The sequence below is a fragment of the Coregonus clupeaformis genome, chromosome 5 (assembly GCF_020615455.1).
Source record: "Coregonus clupeaformis isolate EN_2021a chromosome 5, ASM2061545v1, whole genome shotgun sequence".
In the NCBI taxonomy this organism is placed as follows: domain Eukaryota; kingdom Metazoa; phylum Chordata; class Actinopteri; order Salmoniformes; family Salmonidae; genus Coregonus; species Coregonus clupeaformis.
In genome coordinates, this window is record NC_059196.1 from 24,265,997 (window position 1) to 24,287,320 (window position 21,324).

The 21,324-nt window shown below is 42.4% G+C and overlaps 2 protein-coding genes across 3 annotated transcripts in view; one reads left to right on the top strand and one right to left on the bottom strand.

The window, feature by feature from the left end:
• The first annotated feature begins 3,666 nt into the window (after nucleotides 1–3,666).
• LOC121567118 (sushi domain-containing protein 6-like) lies at nucleotides 3,667–10,541 on the top strand. Of its 2 annotated transcripts, none has more exons than XM_041877060.1 (5): nucleotides 3,667–3,868; nucleotides 6,003–6,109; nucleotides 6,733–6,939; nucleotides 8,672–8,813; nucleotides 9,265–10,541. In XM_041877060.1, the coding sequence occupies exons 2-5, from the start codon at nucleotides 6,016–6,018 to the stop codon at nucleotides 9,587–9,589; spliced, it is 768 nt and encodes a 255-aa protein (XP_041732994.1). In that variant the 5' UTR covers nucleotides 3,667–3,868; nucleotides 6,003–6,015; the 3' UTR covers nucleotides 9,590–10,541. The 2 variants fall into 2 exon arrangements, with proteins under 2 accessions (XP_041732994.1, XP_041732995.1); XM_041877061.1 differs by having other exon boundaries at nucleotides 9,268–10,541.
• A 4,877-nt stretch (nucleotides 10,542–15,418) lies between these two features.
• LOC121564213 (hypoxia-inducible factor 1-alpha) overlaps nucleotides 15,419–21,324 on the bottom strand; it is a 38,935-nt gene continuing 33,029 nt past the window's right edge. The window contains exons 8-15 of the mRNA XM_041875676.2: nucleotides 19,140–19,287; nucleotides 18,547–18,770; nucleotides 18,120–18,256; nucleotides 17,909–18,001; nucleotides 17,584–17,714; nucleotides 17,145–17,256; nucleotides 16,886–17,009; nucleotides 15,419–16,698 (exon numbers count right to left, since the gene is read on the bottom strand). Coding sequence (XP_041731610.1) covers nucleotides 16,637–16,698; nucleotides 16,886–17,009; nucleotides 17,145–17,256; nucleotides 17,584–17,714; nucleotides 17,909–18,001; nucleotides 18,120–18,256; nucleotides 18,547–18,770; nucleotides 19,140–19,287 — 1,031 coding nt within the window. The 3' untranslated portion in view covers nucleotides 15,419–16,636. The remainder of the gene's footprint in view (nucleotides 16,699–16,885; nucleotides 17,010–17,144; nucleotides 17,257–17,583; nucleotides 17,715–17,908; nucleotides 18,002–18,119; nucleotides 18,257–18,546; nucleotides 18,771–19,139; nucleotides 19,288–21,324) is intronic.

The following is a 21,324-nucleotide window of genomic DNA, read 5'->3' on the forward strand; positions in this document are numbered from 1 at the left end:
GTATGCACTCACTAACTGTAAGTCCCTCTGGATAAGAGCTTCTGCTAAATGACTAAAATGTAAGTAGTAAACACTCACCACAATTACCCACACACACTTCATGCAGGGTCCTACAAAAGTCTGCGATGCGGGTGGAATCACGAATCCAGACATTAAAACAAAATTCAACAATATTCAAAAATGTATTGAACTTTACTAGGAAATCAACTAAATGTATTATTTTGCCAAGATTATCATAAGACATGAACAAATTGCATCAATGATTCATATTTTCCTTCAACTTTCAGAAGCAAAGGCATGGAAATGTCCCTGTCTGTGTGCACTTTTGTCTACCACTTTGTGTAGCTGTTAGCAATGATGCTAATGAAAACTGTCATCTGGTAGATGGAAAGGCTTTCTAAAAAATAATTGTTTAGCAGACTCTGCAATCAAGTGCACCACAGAAACACATATAACCAAACAAGTCTCTTGGCTGGTGCACACTTGAATTAAAGGGTATCTATACCCAAAAATAGAAATGTCTTAGATTTTTCCCAGACCTCAAAAGTGGTCTCCTGAAGTGGTTTAAGCATTTTGTTGTTTTTCTATTTTAAAAGTGTGATCCTTTGGGAAAAACAATCTTAACAGATATTATAGGGCCCTATTCATATTTTCTTCCCATTTTACTCTGAGCTTCCCCCTCCAATTCTAGAGTAGCAAGATGAAGTCGCACATGTCCGTGCACCAGAGAGAGCATCCAAAGACCATGAGGCCTTAGTGCACAGCAAAGAGTAGCCAATGTGTCTGTTCGGATTTTCAGTTGGGAAATCAGAATAGACTTCTCCATAAGTAGACACTAACACTGCATTGTGAAGTATTGTATTTAGATGCAGAGTTGAAGTGTCAGCGCAGAGGCTAGTGTACTGTTTTAACATTGTCTCAAATGTACTTGCTTGGAGTAAATTTGAGTATTTTTAATATAGATTTAACTAATTGTTTTACAATCATATTTTATTCATCACTCACTTAAACCATTTCAATTATTTTTACTAATGCTCAAAGGGTAGTCTGGTTGAATTTAAATGTGAGACTACTCCATATTTCCAAAAGACAAGTGGAAGTCTGTTAAAAGTGACATGATGGTTGGCAAGCCTGAATAAGTTGTGATCCATCTTTGTTTCCTGTGTAAAACATTTTTTTTCTTCCAGTTTAGTTTTGCAAAACTGAGTGAAAAGATGGGCTGAAAGAATGACAATCAAAGTTAGTAGGAGTAATGCTTTTGCAACAATATTCTAAACTGATCACTTTTCATTGCTCACAAAGTTTTGTAACTATAATTGTGTAGCATTTTGACGACAACAAACTAATTTTCTAAACAAATCCTATTTTGATACTCATTAAATCCATATTTGCATATGTATATTTCTAAATCACTTAACTAATAAGTACCATGAAGTGATGGCACACACTTGGTATTTTGTGTTTTTTATCAAATACTGTATAACGATGAATGCAAAATAAATCTATAGACTTCTCATTCCTCAAACTATAGAATTGAAGCATCTCATTAACCCCCACATGTTAGATAAGATTTCAATCGCCATTGGTTTCACTCATGTCTACTACAGTTTGCAGTGGCTGGAATGAAACCAATCACGTACATTTCTCAGTTGGTATTTGACATTCCTGTAGCTTCTACTTAAATGAATGGCTTTCAAGGTTAGAACGGCTTAACATAGTTTTATCGTTTTTTGTGTGTTAATGCCTTAACGTTCAGAAAAATTACAATATTAATATGATTCCCTTTCTTTACAATTACGGTTATTTGCAAATGTATATAATGATTTTACTCATCTCCAGGAGTCTAGTGCCTCAGCGTAAACACATCATTGTTCTCGCTGGTTTGTGTTTGTTGAGAGAATGCTCAAATTCCAATTAGGAGCTGTGATGACTACTGACTGGCCTACTTGGAAATATGTTTGTGTGAATTTCTCCAACTTGTCTGTATGATAATGTTTCACACTTTCTTGTACGCTAAATCATTTATGCATCAGTATTGTTGAGTTTGTGATAGTTTACAGTTTTTCTGAAGAGTTCCAACCCCCCTGGATTTTTGAATTTCCACTGGTTATTGTAAAAAACAAAAAAAAAAAAAAACTATTCTTTGCAGATTTTCAATATCTTTTGCAAATACAGTTTTTCTAAAATGTAACTTTTGTCATGCCTTATCATTTGTGTATTGTGTGACGATTGATGATGTCAACCATTTCAACAGTTGTTACAGCAATAGCCTTTGTCTCCTCAGATGGTACTCATTTGCTCATTGCTAAAAAAAAAAAAAATGCTATAATAGTAAATAGAGTGGTGTGGCTTTATCAGTGACTGCAAAAAGGAACATAAGGAAGGGAAAGGGGATACCTAGTCAGTTGCACAACTGAATGCATTCAACCGAAATGTGTCTTCTGCGTTTAACCCAACCCCTTATGAGGTCCGCACACAGTATTCGCAGTGAAAAAATGAGAACATATTCCATCTTTAATGAGGATAGTTTTGCCCGACATGGCTTCATCAGTGTGGTGACAACAAGGAATACATCCTACAGATAGGGTTACAACAATACAGGCATAGCCCTAACAGGTGGTGAGGAAGGATATAATGAGGGATATATCAATGACTATCATCAGATACTGTGTAGAGTTTGGACTATGGCTTGTACATGCCACTGCCAGAGAGGTACCAGAAATTAACTTGTTTTGAAGTTGTGCTGCCTTACAAGAAATGAAAGACAGGGTAACTTCATGACATTACAGTTGGTTATTAATGGTCTTAGTGACACATTAATAGTTGCATCCCAGTTATTTTCAGTGTAGCACATATCATGATGAATGATGTTAGACTTGGCCTTTGGCTGTGTGAGAATCATTATGATGATGTTGATGAATGATATCATTTGGCTATGAATGTGGTTTTAAATCGTCATCTACTTGAAGGTATGGGCTGGGACTATAGGTGGTTGACTGCTAATAAGTAAGTTATATTGTGTCTTAGGTACGGCCAGACGTTTATAGTTTATCAACCTGATACATTTAAGAAATATGATAAGGTCAAATATTGCATAATACAATATTAATGTATCTCCGTAAGGAACTAAATGATGTTGCATTGGCACACTCGGCACTATATCTTTAGCACTTCCGTCAAGTCATTCTATCTGATGTGATTCTGTATCATCTGGCCTTGCACTGTATACTTTTTGTGTTTGTTCACTTCACTCATCTTAGTAGGCGACCATTGTGGGGACAGTCTTGTTGTAAACAGAGGATTTTTGAAAAGCGTGGTCCAAAATGATGACCGCTCATTATACTGCGGTGAACTGAAAGTTCAATATTCACAGCTTTGCGAAATGGAGCTTGAATTTCCAGAATATGAAGGTCCAGCGGACGCGTGCTCCAGGGCGGGGATTTTGTGTGAAGACGCAATGGTTACAGTGGTGGTGTCCGTTTTGCATGGCCCGGTGCCCCGGGGGGCTGGAGATTTCGTTTAAGGACCAATGGAATGGTCTAAAATGAGCAACTCCGCCTACCCCGGGCACCAGGCCATGCAAAACTAACTCGACCAATGTCACCAGCGCGCGTAGTCTGGGACGCAGCCTATGATAAGTCTCTCAGTTCCTGTCAAAAACACAGCTGAGCGATGATTCAATTGTCAGCGGCTGTGAAATAGATCCACTTGTTGCTATATGCCCCATTCATCTAGAGGACATTTGCCGAATAAAAAAAAGTAGGTATTAATCTCGAGCGGATCGTACATCAAACAGACGGGGAAGTATTTCTTTATTCCATCTTGGACTAATCCTTGGACGGAATATTCCTATATCTAGATTATACAGGTGAGTAGCTTTATTGGTGAGATGTTATCTTTAGGCAAGTCTTTTTTCCCCAACATGATTTAAACAGTTTAACCCCAATAATAGTACATATGAGATGTAGGATATGGCTAGCCTGTAGGACAGAGTGTTGATGTAGGCTATAAGAATATTTGTTGAATTATTGGGATTTGAGTTTAGTCGGCTAGAGAAAATTGTGATTTTCAATTAGACTGGTTTGATATAGCATTCAGGATATGTTATACATGCGTCAGTTTTGGCATTTCTATTTATTTGGGGGGATCTGGTGATTTCTGGGTATGCACCTGTGCATTCAGCTCCGTTGCGCATTTATGTTCAGCGAGTGCTAGTAGGCTATTTAGTTGGTTTCTCATGAACGTTCCACAAACACTAGCCTCATTTCTATGAACCTACCTGGTTTTGATGAACACAATAGCTTTTGCTTACTATATTCTGCCGTAGGCTACAAGGTCCTTCCTTATAATTTGTGATTGGATGTGTTTTGATAGGACGCATAACATCCCCATTGATTATATGTCATAATTTCCATGACAACACAAAGACATAAGTAGTGTGAGTCATATCATATATCAGTTCTGGGATGTGATGTGGGTATAGCCACAGAAGGCATGCCTATTCCTCTTGGATCAGTGGGATGGCATGAAAAGTGTCACTGTGTGTCACAGTCCTCCACCATGAATGACACTTACAGTAACATCTCAAAGGGATGCAGCTGAGTAGTTTGACAATCAGAGCAGAAAGTGCAAAGTACCACATAGCAGAAGTCATTTAACCCACGGGTTATTACTGACTAACTAACATATCAAACATGGGAATCATTACAGGCACACAGAAGATAAAACTGTTACCAAATCCATACAGTGGAAAAATACGATTATTTTTTACTAGATTTGTTGACAATTTATTGTGTCCAAATTAGTGAATTTATTGATACATACTTATTACATTTCATTTTATAGTGTTGCATTTTAAGGTAATGCTTTATAATGGAGCTGGAGAAATGTATAATGGCATACTTCACAGCTTGTGCAAAACAGAAGTTATCTTTTAATATGATGGTGAGTAAGATGCCACCCATTGTGGTCACAGCTCACTGCCTGATACATTTTACATTTACATTTACGTCATTTAGCAGATGCTCTTATCCAGAGCGACTTACAAATTGGTGCATTCACCCTATAGCCAGTGGGATAACCACTTTACAATATTTTTTTTTTTTGGGGGGGGGGGGGGTAGAAGGATTACTTTATCCTATCCCAGGTATTCCTTAAAGAGGTGGGGTTTCAAATGTCTCCGGAAGGTGGTGAGTGACTCCGCTGTCCTGGCATCGTGAGGGAGCTTGTTCCACCATTGGGGTGCCAGAGCAGCGAACAGTTTTGACTGGGCTGAGCGGGAACTATGCTTCCGCAGAGGAAGGGGAGCCAGCAGATACAGGTGTAGGATTTTAATTTGATCACCCTGTAGCAGGAGAACCTTCCAGCAATACAGGAAATGTAACATTCGTAGTGTATTTGAGGTTTAAAAAGGCTTTGGAAGTTGGTAATTCATGGAAAAAACATTCGGACTTGATTTTCCCTTTCGAAAATGCTATCAACCCCTACAAAAATGTCCATAAATTATAATACACATAATAATTTACATTCCATGTTGCTGCAGGATTATCTTCCTGCTGTAGCAAACTGCCTCAAATTAAGATCCTACACATGTAGGCTATGTGAGAAAGGCACACATGGTGTTGGCAGGGACCTCCCCTGCTGCAGAGATGACTGGCACTACCCCCAATATGAAAGCACTCTGAAACTCACCACACCATGGCATTTGTGTTCGTGCCACTACCAGTCATTTAAGTAATGTTGGTAAATGTCAGGTGTTAAACAATAACCCAAGTTTAGTTTCAGTTTTGGGAAATGAAAGGTTACAGGGTTAGGCATTGATTCACTCATTCAGGGTCAGGCTGTGGGTGTTTATGGTAGCTGCAGTTGTGAACTGCTGTCCCCTGCCTTTGTTACGGCAAAAGGGGATGCTTTCCATGTGCATGATTAGATATTTGTGTGTGCATATATGTGTGCATGACTATCTGCAGGGCACTGAGTCCTCTGTTTATTTGCGCCTGCAGGAAGACTGTTTTGATGTCTGTGCGGCGGGTGTCTCCATGGCTGTGTGGACACATCACTCTGGGCTACGGGCTCTTTCTCCTGGTCACCCTTCTAGAACTCACCACAGGTACCCATCTCCCTCCCCAACCACCCACCCCAACCACCCACAACTGCCCACCCATGGTCATCACCTCTGCTAGGCATCCAAGTTGCACCATCATGCACTTGTTGAAACAGTCACAACTGCACCCAAAGCTGTAATATATCTGTAAGAGCTAATTAGTTAACTATCTGGACATACAACCTGCATCATGCTGCATTGACACTGAGCCCTCTCCCCTGACCTGTAAGACTCCTCCTCCCAGACTCCACCTGCCTTACTCCATCCAAACTACTGTATCTATTAATAAAGTCTCTAACAAAAGCTTTTTCCCTCTTCAAAGCAACACCTCACGGCACAACGTCTCTCCCCTATTTGACCTAGATAGTTTGTATGTATTGCTATGTAGGCTACGTGTGCCATTTTAAAATTGATGTAGTTCTGTCCTTGAGCTGTTCTTGTCTATTAATGTTCATGTTTCATGTTTTGTGTGGACCCCAGGAAGAGTAGCTGCTGCTTTCGCAACAACTAATGGGGATCCTAATAAAATAGCAAATACCAAACCTGAATCACAGAGCATTGAGATGCATTAACTGCAGGTTAGATTCAACAATAAAGTCTAACAACTGAACTGTATGCCTCATCCGCAGGCAGGCAAGGGAACTGCACCCACCCTCTGGTGCCAGAACATGGGGGCTTCCGCTGCAACCCCTCCCCCTGCCGAGGCTTCCCCCAGAAGAGCTTGATCTACTACTTCTGTGAGCCCGGCTATGCCATCCCAAAAGAGACGGTGCGCAGCTTACACTGCCACCACGGCAAATGGATCCCCAGCATGCCCACCTGTCTCTCCACGCGAGGTGAGTGTAGTGGACTGTACTGAGTCACCACGGCCAAGGGGGAGGAGGGGGAAACCTTTGCCCCTAGTGTAATGGACTAGAGCAGAGATGGGCAACTTTGATGGGGGTGGGGGCCACAATAACATCTGAACTCATCATGAGAGCTGCAGTGGCTCGCGGGTCTGCATACCAAATCAAATCAAATCAAATGTAATTAGTCACATGCGCGGAATACAACAGGTGTAGACCTTACCGTGAAATGCTTACTGACGAGCCCTTAACCAACAATGCAGTTCAAGAAATAGAGTTAAGAAAATATTTACTAAATAAACTAAAGTAAAAAACTAAATAAAAAGTAACACAATAAAATAACAATAACGAAGCTATATACAGGGGGTACCGGTACCGAGTCATCCTGTATCTATTATCTATGGGGTACCGATACAGAGTCATCCTGTATCTATTATCTATGGGGTACCAATACAGAGTCATCCTGTATCTATTATCTTGGGGGTACAGGTACAGAGTCATCCTGTATCTATTATTTAGGGGGTAGCAGTACAGAGTCATCCTGTATCTATTATCTAGGGGGTACCGGTACCCACAAATGCAGTCAGAGCCGGACCTAGCCCCCACCTTGACAGCAAAACATTTTCGTGGCCCCCCTCTTGACAGCAGAGAGAAAACATTGAAGTTTTAGAGTTCATTTCCTGCAATTCTACACATTTTGCCATGGGGCGCAGATAAAATGTTGCAGTTTTAAAGCAAGTTTGCTGCAATTCTACATGTTTTGCCATGGGGCGGAGAGAAGATTTAGAATTTTTTAAAATGATATCTGAGTGAGAGTGACTAACAAAATCAATGGGGGCCCACCGGTTGGAAATTCTACCATGATTACTAGAAGTTTAGATAGCTGGCTGCTAGACTAACTTACCATTCTAAAACATTTTAGCTGACATGGGGTAATTGAGTGACTATCAGTGACTGACATAACAAGAGAAAAACTGCTGATGCACGAAATTGGACCTTGTGTTTATTTGTATTTTGGGAAATGGATCCGCAGTCCTACAAAAGGAGGCGCGGGTCGCCAGTTGCCCATCCCTGGACTAGAGCATGTGTGTGTGGAGTATGTCCATGAGTGACTGATATGAGATAAGTGTTAGGTATTTAAGGTTGCAGTGTGATTTAAGGTAGGCCCTGTACTAAATGACTCACCGACTTTGTAAATGCATGAACTCAGACACCTAACAATTACTAACATTTGACGGTCGTGACTTTGTGGTAACAATGACCTACTTGGTGTATGTGAGATGCAAAAGCCGACAGCAGATTCTTAACATCCTACTTTAGAGTCATAGAGCCGAGCCTCTTGCTTCCTCTTTCGGCCTGTGCTGCATCGAGGCAGGAAACCAGCATCAAGAAACGGGAAGTGAACAAAGTCACCAACTAACCAGTCTCTTTCCTCTGCCGTAATAAACCTCACGGAAATGTACTGCGTCATGGATATAAGAAACCACACCAACAAATGCAAAACCCTGTATTATACTGTCAATATGAGTGTCAGTAGTGTGTTTCATCAAAATGATGTGTGTACTTACTGAATGTGTTTGCTGAGTGTGTTATAGCTCTGGTCCAGGGCGTTAGTGCGCGTTCGGGGGCGTTAGTGCGTGCTAACGCCCTGGACCAGAGCTAAGTGTGTTGTAGGTAGTTGATGGGTGTGTGTGTTGATTGTTTGTGTTGTATTTTCTCTCAGACAGAAATGTTAACTATGAGGAACAGGTGGCCCACTCACTCCCCAATGTTGCCACGACGGCGGTGGGCGTGTCCATATTCCTCCTCACCACCACGGCCTGCTTGGTGATTAAGTCCCGCCTTTTCCCCTGTCACTCACACGGGTAAGTGGATATGACTGGCTCTTATCCCTGTCACTCACACAGCTATATTCATATGACTGGATCCTCTATAGCAGTGTGGTCACTTCTAACCCTGGTCCTTGAGCGTTACAGTGTATGTAGGTTTTGTTCCAGGACTAACGCACCTGATTCAGCTAATCAAGGTCTTGATGTTTGGTTGAACCAGGTGTGTTGCTCTGTAGGGATGGTTACAGCGCTGTAGTGGCTTTGAACAGTAGAGGCTTGGAAAGGCATCACATCCTGTAATGAAAGCACCTTTATAATCTGATGAGTGAAAGCTGAAAGAGGAGGAGGAAGAATTTTATAGTCATGTTGTTATCATCAATGGTGGGTGTTTCATAGCTGTAGTGTCTGTTAGATTGTAGATAACTCCACCCACTGTGTGAGTGCTGTGTCCCTGAAGTCATCTGATTATCTCTCTACTGTTGTTCAGCAGGCGCTCCTCTGACCAGATGGATCTGGTGGTGGATGGCCTGCCTGTGTCTCTGCCCACCTATGAGGAGGCTGTCTATGGGAGCTGGGGGCAACACCTGCCCCCCTGCAGAGGGCCCACCCAGCTCTTATTGGCCCAGGAGGCTCCAGGTCCATCATTAGCTCACAACCAATCAGATTCCAGTCACCGTATCCATCAATCCAATCAAAGCCCCGATATCCTTCCGCCCCCTTACGAGGAGATCGAATCCCATCCCAGAGAGGTTCAGAGTGAGGGGGACGTGCGGGCCTTACAAGTTGCACTTTCCGATGACAAGGACATTTGAGTGACTGGCGTATTTGTGTCACCTACCAATGATGTACTGATTAGTAAAATCATGTGCTCAGGCACTTATATAGATTCAAGCCTACCAGCATGAATCCACTTTCTTATCAGGTTTCAACCTTATACATAGCACACCAGTTCTGATTGGCTGTTTGTAATGTTATGAGATGTATCCTGCCATGGAGACATGGTTTATATCCCATCAGTGATGGGACCAGAGCCTCGTTTGTTGAGGTGACTTTGGTAGTGCCATTACTGTTACATCACAGGGACCTGCGCGTCTCTATTGTGACTGATTGATTGTGCACTGTGGGTAAACCCAGCTGGAGAGAGTGGAAATGGAGGTTACTTTCCTTCTTGTTGGTTTATGATTTGCGATGATGGCAGAGTTGTAGCGTCGATTATGGAAACCAGCAGGCGACTGAACAGTGTACACAGAGATCACATGTGCTGGTCAGTTTAGGAGTAAAATCTGTGTTCACCCTGAAACATATTTTGAGCTCTAGTTACAACCCAGTCCATTTTTGGGAGTGGTGACTGACCACATGGAAGAGTTTCACTTTCTACACCCACCACGTACGCACTTGACACCGTCCACCATGCCAAGCGTACCCCACGCCGAGTATGCACCAACCCCTCTCTCCTCCACCGCCATGTTCCCACCTTTCCCCTCTCCTCTATCTGCTTTGAATGATTGACGAGAGTATGGGGAGGGTGGGGGGCAGAAACCCCCGGGATGTACTTATTTGTTATAGACATTGAATGTAGTTGTTTCTCTTTTTCTTTCCAATAGAAAAAATGAAATGGATGTATGTAATGTAAGATTTACATAATATTGCAATTATTGTATTGCACAGAAGATTAAAAGTCAACATTGTTTCTAACAGTTAAACCTCTTGGCCTTACTCGGTTATGGGACTAATTTGTCAAAGGAAAGTAGATCACATGGTGGATCTGAGACAGAGTCTGCACCCCAATGGCACTCTATTGCCTATAAAGTGCACTACTTTTGACCAGAGCCCTATTGGCCCTAGTCAAAAGTAGTGTACTATATAGGGAATAGGGTGGCATTTGGGACACAGTACAGACAGAGCTAGTCTAATAACCAGATCTTGTTGTTCCATGTTGAATAATTAAGTTAAAGTTCTATGGGGCAATCAGCAGTTGAAACAATAACAAAGTCCACCCCCATTTCGGTAAAAAGCTGAGGGATGGGGCTGGAGAAATGTAACCACTCTCAAATTCATAGACAGAGCTATGGATGCAAGGACTGACCATCCATGATATAAAAATTATACATTATACAGTTAAAGTCGGAAGTTTACATACACTTACGTTGCTGGAGGAAACAGGTACAAAAGTATCTATATCCACAGTAAATCGACATAACCTGAAAGGCCACTCAGCAAGGAAGAAGCCACTGCTCCAAAACCGCCTTAAAAAAGCCAGACTACGGTTTGCAACTGCACATGCGGACAAAGATCGTACTTTTTGGAGAAATGTCCTCTGGTCTGATGAAACAAAAATAGAACTGTTTGGCCATAATGACCATCGTTATGTTTGGAGGAAAAAGGGGGGCAGCTTGCAAGCCGAAGAACACCATCCCAACTGTGAAGCACTGGGGTGGCAGCATCATACTGTGGGGGTGCTTTGCTGCAGGAGGGACTGGTGCACTTCACAAAATAGATGGCATCATGAGGAAGGAAAATTATGTGGATATATTGAACCAACATCTCAAGACATCAGTCAGGAAGTTAAAGCTTGGTCGCAAATGGGTCTTCCAAATGGACAATGACCCCAAGCATACTTCCAAAGTTGTGGCAAAATGGCTTAAGGACAACAAAGTCAAGGTATTAGAGTGGCCATCACAAAGCCCTGACCTCAATCCTATAGAACATTTGTGGGCAGAACTGAAAAAGCGTGTGCGAGCAAGGAGGCCTACAAACCTGACTCAGTTACACCAGCTCTGTCAGGAGGAATGGGCCAAAATTCACCCAACTTATTGTGGGAAGCTTGTGGAAGGCTACCTGAAACGTTTAACCCAAGTTAAACAATTTAAAGGCAATGCTACAAAATACTAATTGAGTGTATGTAAACTTCTCACCCACTGGGAATGTGATGAAAGAAATAAAAGCTGAAATAAATCATTCTCTCTACTATTATTCTGACATTTCACATTCTTAAAATAAAGTGGTGATCCTAACTGACCTAAGACAGGGAATTTTTACTAGGATTAAATGTCAGGAATTGTGAAAAACTGAGTTTAAATGTATTTGGCTAAGGTGTATGTAAACGTCCGACTGTATATACAAAAGTATGTGGATTAGTCAATTCGGCTATTTCAGCCACACCCGTTGCTGACAGGTGTACAAAATCGAGTACACAGCCATGCAATCTCCATAAACAAAGACATTGGCAGTAGAATGGCCTTACTGAAGAGCTCAGTGACTTTCAACGTGGCACCGTCGTAGGATGCCAACGTTACAACAAGTCAGTTCGTAAAATGTCTGCCCTTCTAGAGCTGCCCCGATCAACTGTAAATGCTGTTATTGTGAAGTGGAAACGTATAGGAGCAACAACGGCTCAGCCGCGAAGTGGTAGGCCACACAAGCTCACATAACGGGACTGTAACGACTGTAAAGAACTGTAAAGTTTGGTGGAGGAGCAATAATGGTCTGGGGCTGTTTTTCATGGTTCGGGCTAGGCCCCTTAGTTCCAGTGAAGGGAAATATTAAGGCTACAGTATACAGTGACATTCTAGACGATTCTGTGCTTCCAACTTTGTGGCAACAGTTTGGGGAAGGCCCTTTCCTGTTTCAGCATGACAATGCCCCCTGTGCACAAAGCGAGGTCCATACAGAAATAGTTTGTAGAGATCGGTGTGGAAGAACTTAACTGGCCTGCACAGAGCCCTGACCTCAACCCCATCGAACACCTTTGGGATGAATTGGAACACCAACTGCGAGCCAGGCCCAATTGCCCAACATCAGTGCCCAACCTCACTAATGCTCTTGTGGCTGAATGGAAGCAAGTCCCTGCAGCAATGTTCCAGCATCTTGTGGAAAGCCTTCCCAGAAGAGTGGAGGCTGTTATAGCAGCAAAGGGGGGACCAACTCCATATTAATGCCCATGATTTTGGAATGAGATGTTCGACGAGCAGGTGTCCACATACTTTTGGTAATGATGAATAGTTTTAGCCAAACAAGTTTAGGGCTGTATTCAATCTGTAAAGCTGAAGCATTATAGATTCCGCAAAAGAAGAGACTGCATTCACGGTAAATGCTGCATATGTCGGCTCAATCGCAAATTACCTTAATATTTCTATTGCGGAATCTGTAACGTTTCAATTTACAGATTGAATAGAGACCCTTATATTTTGGGTTCTGATGGGGTATGACAGTTGAACTAAACTCATAAGTTATATTCTTCAAGAACCAACAGGTACATATCATTTATTTATGAGTCCAACAATGGATGTAGCAACTGCTGATTGCCCCTTTAACCTGCCTGAGCTAAAGTTCTAACAACATTGGACAAGCAGGATGGCCAGGGCATGGCAGTGTGAGGGAAGTGGAGTAGACTTTAAAAAATAAATATAAACTCACTTTAATTTGTCAAGCCTGCTGACTGTGTTCAAATGGAAAGTACATAAACCGCTTATGAGGAATGCAGAAATACTGACCTATTTACTGGAATCAGTTGAGTAATGATTGTGTGTTTAGCCCTGATTGAGGTTTTAGTAGAACATGTAGAAAATAGTAAAAATAAAGAAAAACCCTTGAATGAGTAGAAGTGTCCAGACACACCTACTCATTCAAGGGTCATCAATGGTTTTTCTTTATTTTTTACTATTTTCTACATTGTAGAATAATAGTGAAATCAAAACGATGAAATAACACATACGGAATCATGTAGTAACCAAAAAAGTGTTAAACAAATCAAAATATATTTTATATTTGAGATTCTTCAAATAGCCACCCTTTGCCTTGATGACAGCTTTGCACACTCTTGGCATTCTCTCAACCAGCTTCACCTGGAATGCTTTTCCAACAGTCTTGAAGGAGTTCCCACATATGCTGAGCACTTGTTGGCTGCTTTTCCTTCACTCTGTCGTCCGATTCATCCCAAACCATCTCAATTGGGTTGAGGTCGGGGGATTGTGGAGGCCAGGTCATCTGATGCAGCACTCCATCACTCTCCTTCTTGGTAAAATAGCCCTTACACCGCCTGGAGGTGTGTTGGGTCATTGTCCTGTTGAAAAACAAATGATAGTCCCACTAAGCCCAAACCAGATGGGATGGCGTATAGCTGCAGAATGCTATGGTAGCCATGCTGGTTAAGTGTGCCTTTAATTCTAAATAAATCACAGACAGTGTCACCAGCAAAGCACCCCCACACCATAACACCTCCTCCTCCATGCTTTACGGTGTGGTCCTCTGTAGCTCAATTGGTAGAGCATGGCGCTTGTAACGCCAGGGTAGTGGGTTCGATCCCCGGGACCACCCATACGTAAAATGTTTTGCACACATGACTGTAAGTCACTTCGGATAAAAGCGTCTGCTAAATGGTATATTAACTACACATGCGGAGATCATCTGTTCACCCACACTGGGTCTCACAAAGACACGGCGGTTGGAACCAAAAATCTCTAATTTGGACTCCAGACCAAAGGACACATTTCCACCGGTCCATTGCTTGTGTTTCTTGGCTCAAGCAGATCTCTTCTTCTTTTTTGGTGTCCTTTAGTAGTGATTTCTTTGCAACAATTTGACCATGAAGGCCTGATTCACACAGTCCCCTCTGAACAGTTGATGTTGAGATGTGTCTGTGACTTGAACTCTGTGAAGCATTTATTTGGGCTGCAATTTCTGAGGCTGGTAACTCTAAATAACTTATCCTCTGCAGCAGAGGTAATTCTGGGTCTTCCATTCCTGTGGCGGTCCTCATGAGAGCCAGTTTCATCATTGATGGTTTTGGTTTTTGCGACTGCATTTGAAGAAACTTTCAAAGTTCTTGAAATTTTCCGTAGTGACGGACCTTCATGTTTTAAAGTAAAGATGGACTCTTTGCTTATTTGAGCTGTTCTTGTCATAATATGGATTTGGTCTTTTAACAAATAGGGCTATCTTCTGTATACTCCCCCTACCTTGTCACAACACAACTGATTGGCTCAAACACATTAAGAAGGAAAGCAATTCCACAAATTAACAAGGCACACCTGTTAATTGAAATGCATTCCAGGTGACTACCTCATGAAGCTGGTTGAGAGAATGCCAAGCGTGTGCAAAGCTATCATCAAGGCAATGGGTGGCTATTTGAAGAATCTCCAATATATTTTGATTTGTTTATCACTTTTTTGGTTACTACATGATTCCATATGTGTTATTTCATAGTTTTGTCTTCACTATTATTCTCCAATGTAAAAAATAGTCAACATAAAGAAAAACCCTTGAATGAGTAGGTATGTCCAAACTTTTGACTGGTACTATATATATATATATATTTTTTTTTTACTCAAAAAAATGTTCTACTTCCCCTGCATAAACTTGACATTAACTGAATAAAACGAGGTCAGAAGTGCCCTAATCTCCCGTGGACAGACATGTAACATAACTGAGATTTTAGTTCTGGGTTTCCGAGATTAGCTTGCCCTTTAGAGAGAGAAAGGGGGATTTTTGGGAAACAAAGGAGCATTATTGAATATCAAGTAAAGCAACAAGATGCAATCGGAAGTCAGGCAGCAACCTGCACTACGAAAAAATGAATCTACCATAAACACCACAAGATGGCAGTATTTCTTTACATTAAATCCTCTTGAATAAAAAGTGCATTTATGTCTATATCAGTTTATTCAGTCAATAATACATACAATGCAAAACAGTACAGACAAACACTAGTCCTTGAAAATTAAAGTTATATGATAAAAGGCAAATTTATAAATGGAACTAATACATTCCGATGAATCTATGGAGATTAATCTAATGCCACAAAAGCCACCATAGGATCATTCAATTATTGCAAATGCAATAATCTTATAATCATGCAACTAAAATAAGTCTTATGTGTCCACTGGATTTGCAAAATAGCAACCATAAACCGAAAAGAAATAATTACTGATTGAATATGACAAGATGATCATCTTGCACCACCTAGAAATACATGATAAAAGCAACAAAAACATTGCGGCTTATAGAATAGTATTCCATAAGCGAGCATACAAAACATTCATTTAATACATCATATTTTTCTAAAGTCTAGCATGTAAAGTATATAAAAAGACTAGGTAAAAAGATGGCAGTCAAAGAGCCCTTGTATGACAGTCGAGGAGTATGTGACATACAGATTATCTTTTGAGGTAACACAACTGCCTGAGTCCTGCGTCCAACTGCTTAATAGCAAAGGCTTGTGTTGTTAGTAATTAATTTGATCCTTTCTTATAAAAATGACCCATATATGCCACTGGCGATCATTCTGAGGTATTATTGGAATATACTATAACCGTTGTGCGTTTGTTACAAAATAATAATATCATAATAATAAAGGTAAATGTCCTGTCCAGACTGCCAGGTCCACATAACGTACTAAAGAACAGTAGACCAACTGAAGGGCCATCACTGTTTCTAAAACACCACTTTGTCAGACATACTGGACGTATGTGTCTTAGGCTTGATTTGTGTGTGTGTTTTTTTGAGTCTGTTCTGACCTCGGAAGCACCATTGGGTCAAGTGTAGTGTTTAGACTAAAGTCTACAAGTATTCACAAGAACTGAGGAGAACACTTTAAATCAACCCTGAATGAGAAAAGAGGGGGGGGCTGAACCTAGTACTGCCACCTACTCCATGAGACATGCAAGAGTGGTTCAGAGAGAAAAGGAGGAAAACCATAGCAGGCTGTTGTTGTTGACATGGCTGGCAAGCGTGAGGAAGTCTCTGAGTTGGAGGTGCTGGCAGAGAGAATGACGCGTCTGGTTGGGGAGTGTGTGAATCCTGTTGAGGCTCCGTTATCTCAGCACGCCCCAGCTGGCAGGGGAAGATTGGCAGCTGCTTCCTCAAGTCAGAGAGGAGGTCAGGGGGTCAGGTGGGCGGGACAAGAAGAGGTCCCTCATCAAGGCTGTGGGAGAACATGAGAGAGAAGGGGAAGAGGAGGAGATCTGAGGTAGATTGGTCATCATCACCTATTTTGGTAGATATTAGCAAGAGTGAATTTGGTAGGTACAATATGACATAGTATGCAAATACCAAACATGAAGCCTAAATATTTGCCCAAGATACAGTAGTACCATGACGTGTGTTTGTACCTGCAGTGTCACATTGTCCCTGGGCTTCCCCGAGGATGGGGTCCCTGTCCGTCAGCAGTTGGCTCCGCCTGCAGGGGCGTGGCCCCAGCTCCATCTCTGGGCTGTCTGCATCCTCCAGGCAGTCCTGAAACACACACCGTTTCAACTTTAATAACACATCATTGTGCATTAAGTCATTTTAATGATGCCTTGAACAGATTCTATACACTATCCCCAACCCTAAAACCCCTCCTCCCCCAACCCTAAACCCCCTTTTCACCAGCAGGGTGTAGCGGAGAAGCAGTTCCTGCTTGATGGGGGACACCGAGTGTCTCTGTCTCTTGTCCTGACTCATCAGCTGGGAGGGCATGTCTTCATCCTGCTCATGACTCCTGTGGAAGTTACAGTGAGGAACATTAACATTCAGCAACACTGTCACTCCAACACACCCAACACCACTGTCTGTCACTTCAAAACATCCAACACCACTGTCACTCCAAAACAACCCATACCAATGTCACTCCAAAACATCCAACACCACTGTCACTCCAAAACAACCCATACCAATGTCACTCCAAAACATCCAACACCACTGTCACTCCAAAACAACCCATACCAATGTCACTCCAAAACATCCAACACCACTGTCGCTCAATCTTGTCTCTCTCACTGGTGTGACCCAGACAGCAGTGGGTCAGTAGAGTAGAGTAGATTGTTACCGTTTCCTGGTAGCAGTGGGGGGCTCTGGGGAGGGGCTCTCAGAGGTCTCAGGGAGCTGGACGCTGAGCTGGAAATCATCATCCATGGAGATATACGGCGCCAGCATGTCCAGATCAATCACTTCCACGTCCTACCAGCACAGGAGACAGAGTGCTCAATCACAGGTATGGCCTCCCTCTTACTAATTTGCCTCTCTCAAAATAGTTTGAGGTATTGAAGAAATAAGAAAGTACTAGAAATCCAGCACTGTTGTGTGTGGTCTAGCTAGGTCATTGTGTTGTGACTGTGCACCTTATTAAGTGTTCAGCTGTATACTATATGTACCTCAGGCTGGTCTTCCTTCTGCACGCTCTCATCTGGACAAACGGCAAAGAACTTCTCCACCTCATCCTCTATTGGCAGCTCCTCGATGGGGATCTGACGAGGACAGATATATAGTGGATTCCTCATCAGTGAGAACACATTGGGTCCATATATTATAGACTCTAGAGAGATGTATCTTTACTGACATTTAAGAATCAACCAAAGTTCTTACCAGTGCTGGTGATGATGAGGTGAGCTTGCCGAATATGGGTGAGAGGAGCGTCCATAACTCAGGGGTGCACAGCTCTTGAGGGAAATCTGGTACGGAGTCAGGGCTTGATGGAAGGCTGAACGACAGCTCCGCAATGTCTGCAGAAACACAGACACACATGTCAAGACACAAAACATAAAACAGCCTTGTGAGCACTTATGACAGTGAATTAATGTGTAGTAAGTAAGCCTTGTCTGAGCCAGAATGGCCCATAGCTTCTGTAGCATGAGGCAGCTTGATCTACTAGTACACTAGTGTGTCGCAGGGCCTCAGGCCCCAGAATCTTTTGGTATTCGACCGGGGATCAAACTCCCAACCTTTCAATCTCAGGGGAGACTAACCACAAGTTGGTATAGTACTAAGGTGTGAATTAAAGTGTGAGGATGACCTGTGAGGGGTACGATGGGGTCTCCTGAGACAGGGGCCAGTTGGAGGAGGTCCTCAGGGTTCTCCTTCAGCTGGAGGAAGAGCTCAACACAGCTGCTGTCGTCACTGTTCTTCCTGTTGTCACTGTCACACAAGGTCTCCTCTGAGGCCTCAGAGACAGGATCACTCTTCAGCCCACAGCCAGTCTGATCTACTGAGAACACCACATCTGCCTGCTCCACCACACTGAGAGAGAGAGAGAGAGAGAGAGAGAGAGAGAGAGAGAGAGAGAGAGAGAGAGAGAGAGAGAGAGAGAGAGAGAGAGAGAGAGAGAGAGAGAGAGAGAGAGAGAGAGAGAGAGAGAGAGAGAGAGAGAGAGAGAGAGAGAGAGAGAGAGAGAGAGAGAGAGAGAGAGAGAGAGAGAGAGAGAGAGAGAGAGAGAGAGAGAGAGAGAGAGAGAGAGAGAAATAGATAGATCGTGAGACAGAAAGAGAGACACAGAAAGACAGACAGATAGTGACATGATAAATAAGTATGGAGAAGATGTAGGGTAGGGAGAATGGAAAGGGGTGAACGTATGTCCCCTTTGAGAGTAGAGAGGAGGTGGGGCATTACCTGAGGATAAAGTTAAGACAGACCACAGCCTCTGGTTGGGAGGTCTTGTTGTTGTAGATGACTGTAGCCTGGGTCTCTGCCCACACGAAGCCCCCACTCTTAGTCAGGAAACGGTATTGGCTGGTGCACACCTGGCCTTTGGACATAACTGGGATGGGGGAGGAAAGGTCAGTGGATGACAATAAATTTTTTTACACATAATGTACACAGACAAACATGCGCACACACCCACAGGCACAAACGCACACTTCAAGTTGACCACTTCACTGTAGCACTCTTAAAAGGCTGAACAGGGCTCAAAGTAGTAAAGTGCATGCCCCGCCCACCTCATGATTCCCCTTTCCAGCCATTACTTCACTGTTTTTGTGGGGTGTAAAATGTATGTCACATAATTGTAGCTGGGTCGATTTATTTAAAAAGAAAATCAATTCCCATTCCTTGCTTGTCCAAAGCACATTTTCCCGTAGATTTTACGTTCGCGCAAATGTCTGTTATGACCGCTCAAACACATGCTGGTCCCCTTCAAAATGTCAACAATGGCACATGTGGATTTTGATCTGCATCTTTTACAACGCCGACGGTTGGACGGGGATTAAACGCACAAAGACAATATTTATACCACAAGACAGAGGAGAAAGCGATCTTTGCATAGGTGAGTGTTCCTTTTTTGGCCAATAAAAAAAAGTTAGGATTAAATCATTTGAAATGGAAGCCGCTCCCGAAAAGGAACAGCCAAATATCATTAATATGGGTTTTGATCTTCCACACAATGTAAACTATTTGTGTATTGGTAAATTCTAGAGCAGTGCATTTAGATCATAAAACGGGGCGTTATAATTTTCTTAAACATAGTCACCACCTAATGTTAGATTATCTCATGATAAGCTGTAGACCACACTATCTACCAATATAGTTTTCATCAATATTCTTCGTAGCTGTCTATTTACCACCACAAACCGATGCTGGCACTAAGACCGCACTCAATGAGTTGTATTCGGCCATAAGCAAACAGGAAAACGCTCATCCAGAGCCGGGGCTCCTAGTGGCCGGGGACTTTAATGCAGGGAAACTTAAATCTGTTTTACCTAATTACTACCAGCATGTTAAATGTGCAACCAGAGGGAAAAACACTCACCCTCCATTTGGCAAATCTGACCATAATTCTATCCTCCTGATTCCTGCTTACAAGCAAAAACTAAAGCAGGAAGTACCAGTGACTCGGTCAATAAAAAAGTGGTCAGATGAAGCAGATGCTAAGCTACAGGACTGTTTTGCTAGCACAGACTGGAATATGTTCCGGGATTCTTCCGATGGCATTGAGGAGTACACCACATCAGTCACTGGCTTCATCAATAAGTGCATCGATGACGTCGTCCCCACAGTGACCGTATGTACATACCCCAACCAGAAGCCATGGATTACAGGCAACATCCGCACTGAGCTAAAGGGTAGATCTGCCGCTTTCAAGGAGCGGGACTCTAACCTGGAAGCTTATTAGAAATCCCGCTATGCCCTCCGACGAACCATCAAACAGGCAAAGCGTCAATACAGGACTAAGATCGAATCGTACTACACAGGCTCCGACGCTCGTCGGATGTGGCAGGGCTTGCAAACTATTACAGACTAAATCAAATCAAATGTTATTTGTCACATACACATGTTTAGCAGATGTTATAGCAGGTGTAGCGAAATGCTCGTGCTTCTAGCTCCGACAGTGCAGTAATATCTAACAATTTCACAACATATACCCAATACACACAAAACTAGTAAGGAATGGGATTTAAGAATATATACAGTGGGGAGAACAAGTATTTGATACACCGCCGATTTTGCAGGTTTTCCTACTTACAAAGCATGTAGAGGTCTGTAATATTTATCATAGGTACACTTCAACTGTGAGGGACGGAATCTAAAACAAAAATCCAGAAAATCACATTGTATGATTTTTAAGTAATTAATTTGCATTTTATTGCATGACATAAGTATTTGATACATCAGAAAAGCAGAACTTAATATTTGGTACAGAAACCTTTGTTTGCAATTACAGAGATAATACATTTCCTGTAGGTTTTGACCAGGTTTGCACACACTGCAGTAGGGATTTTGGCCCACTCCTCCATACAGACCTTCTCCAGATCCTTCAGTTTTCGGGGCTGTCGCTGGGCAATACGGACTTTCAGCTCCC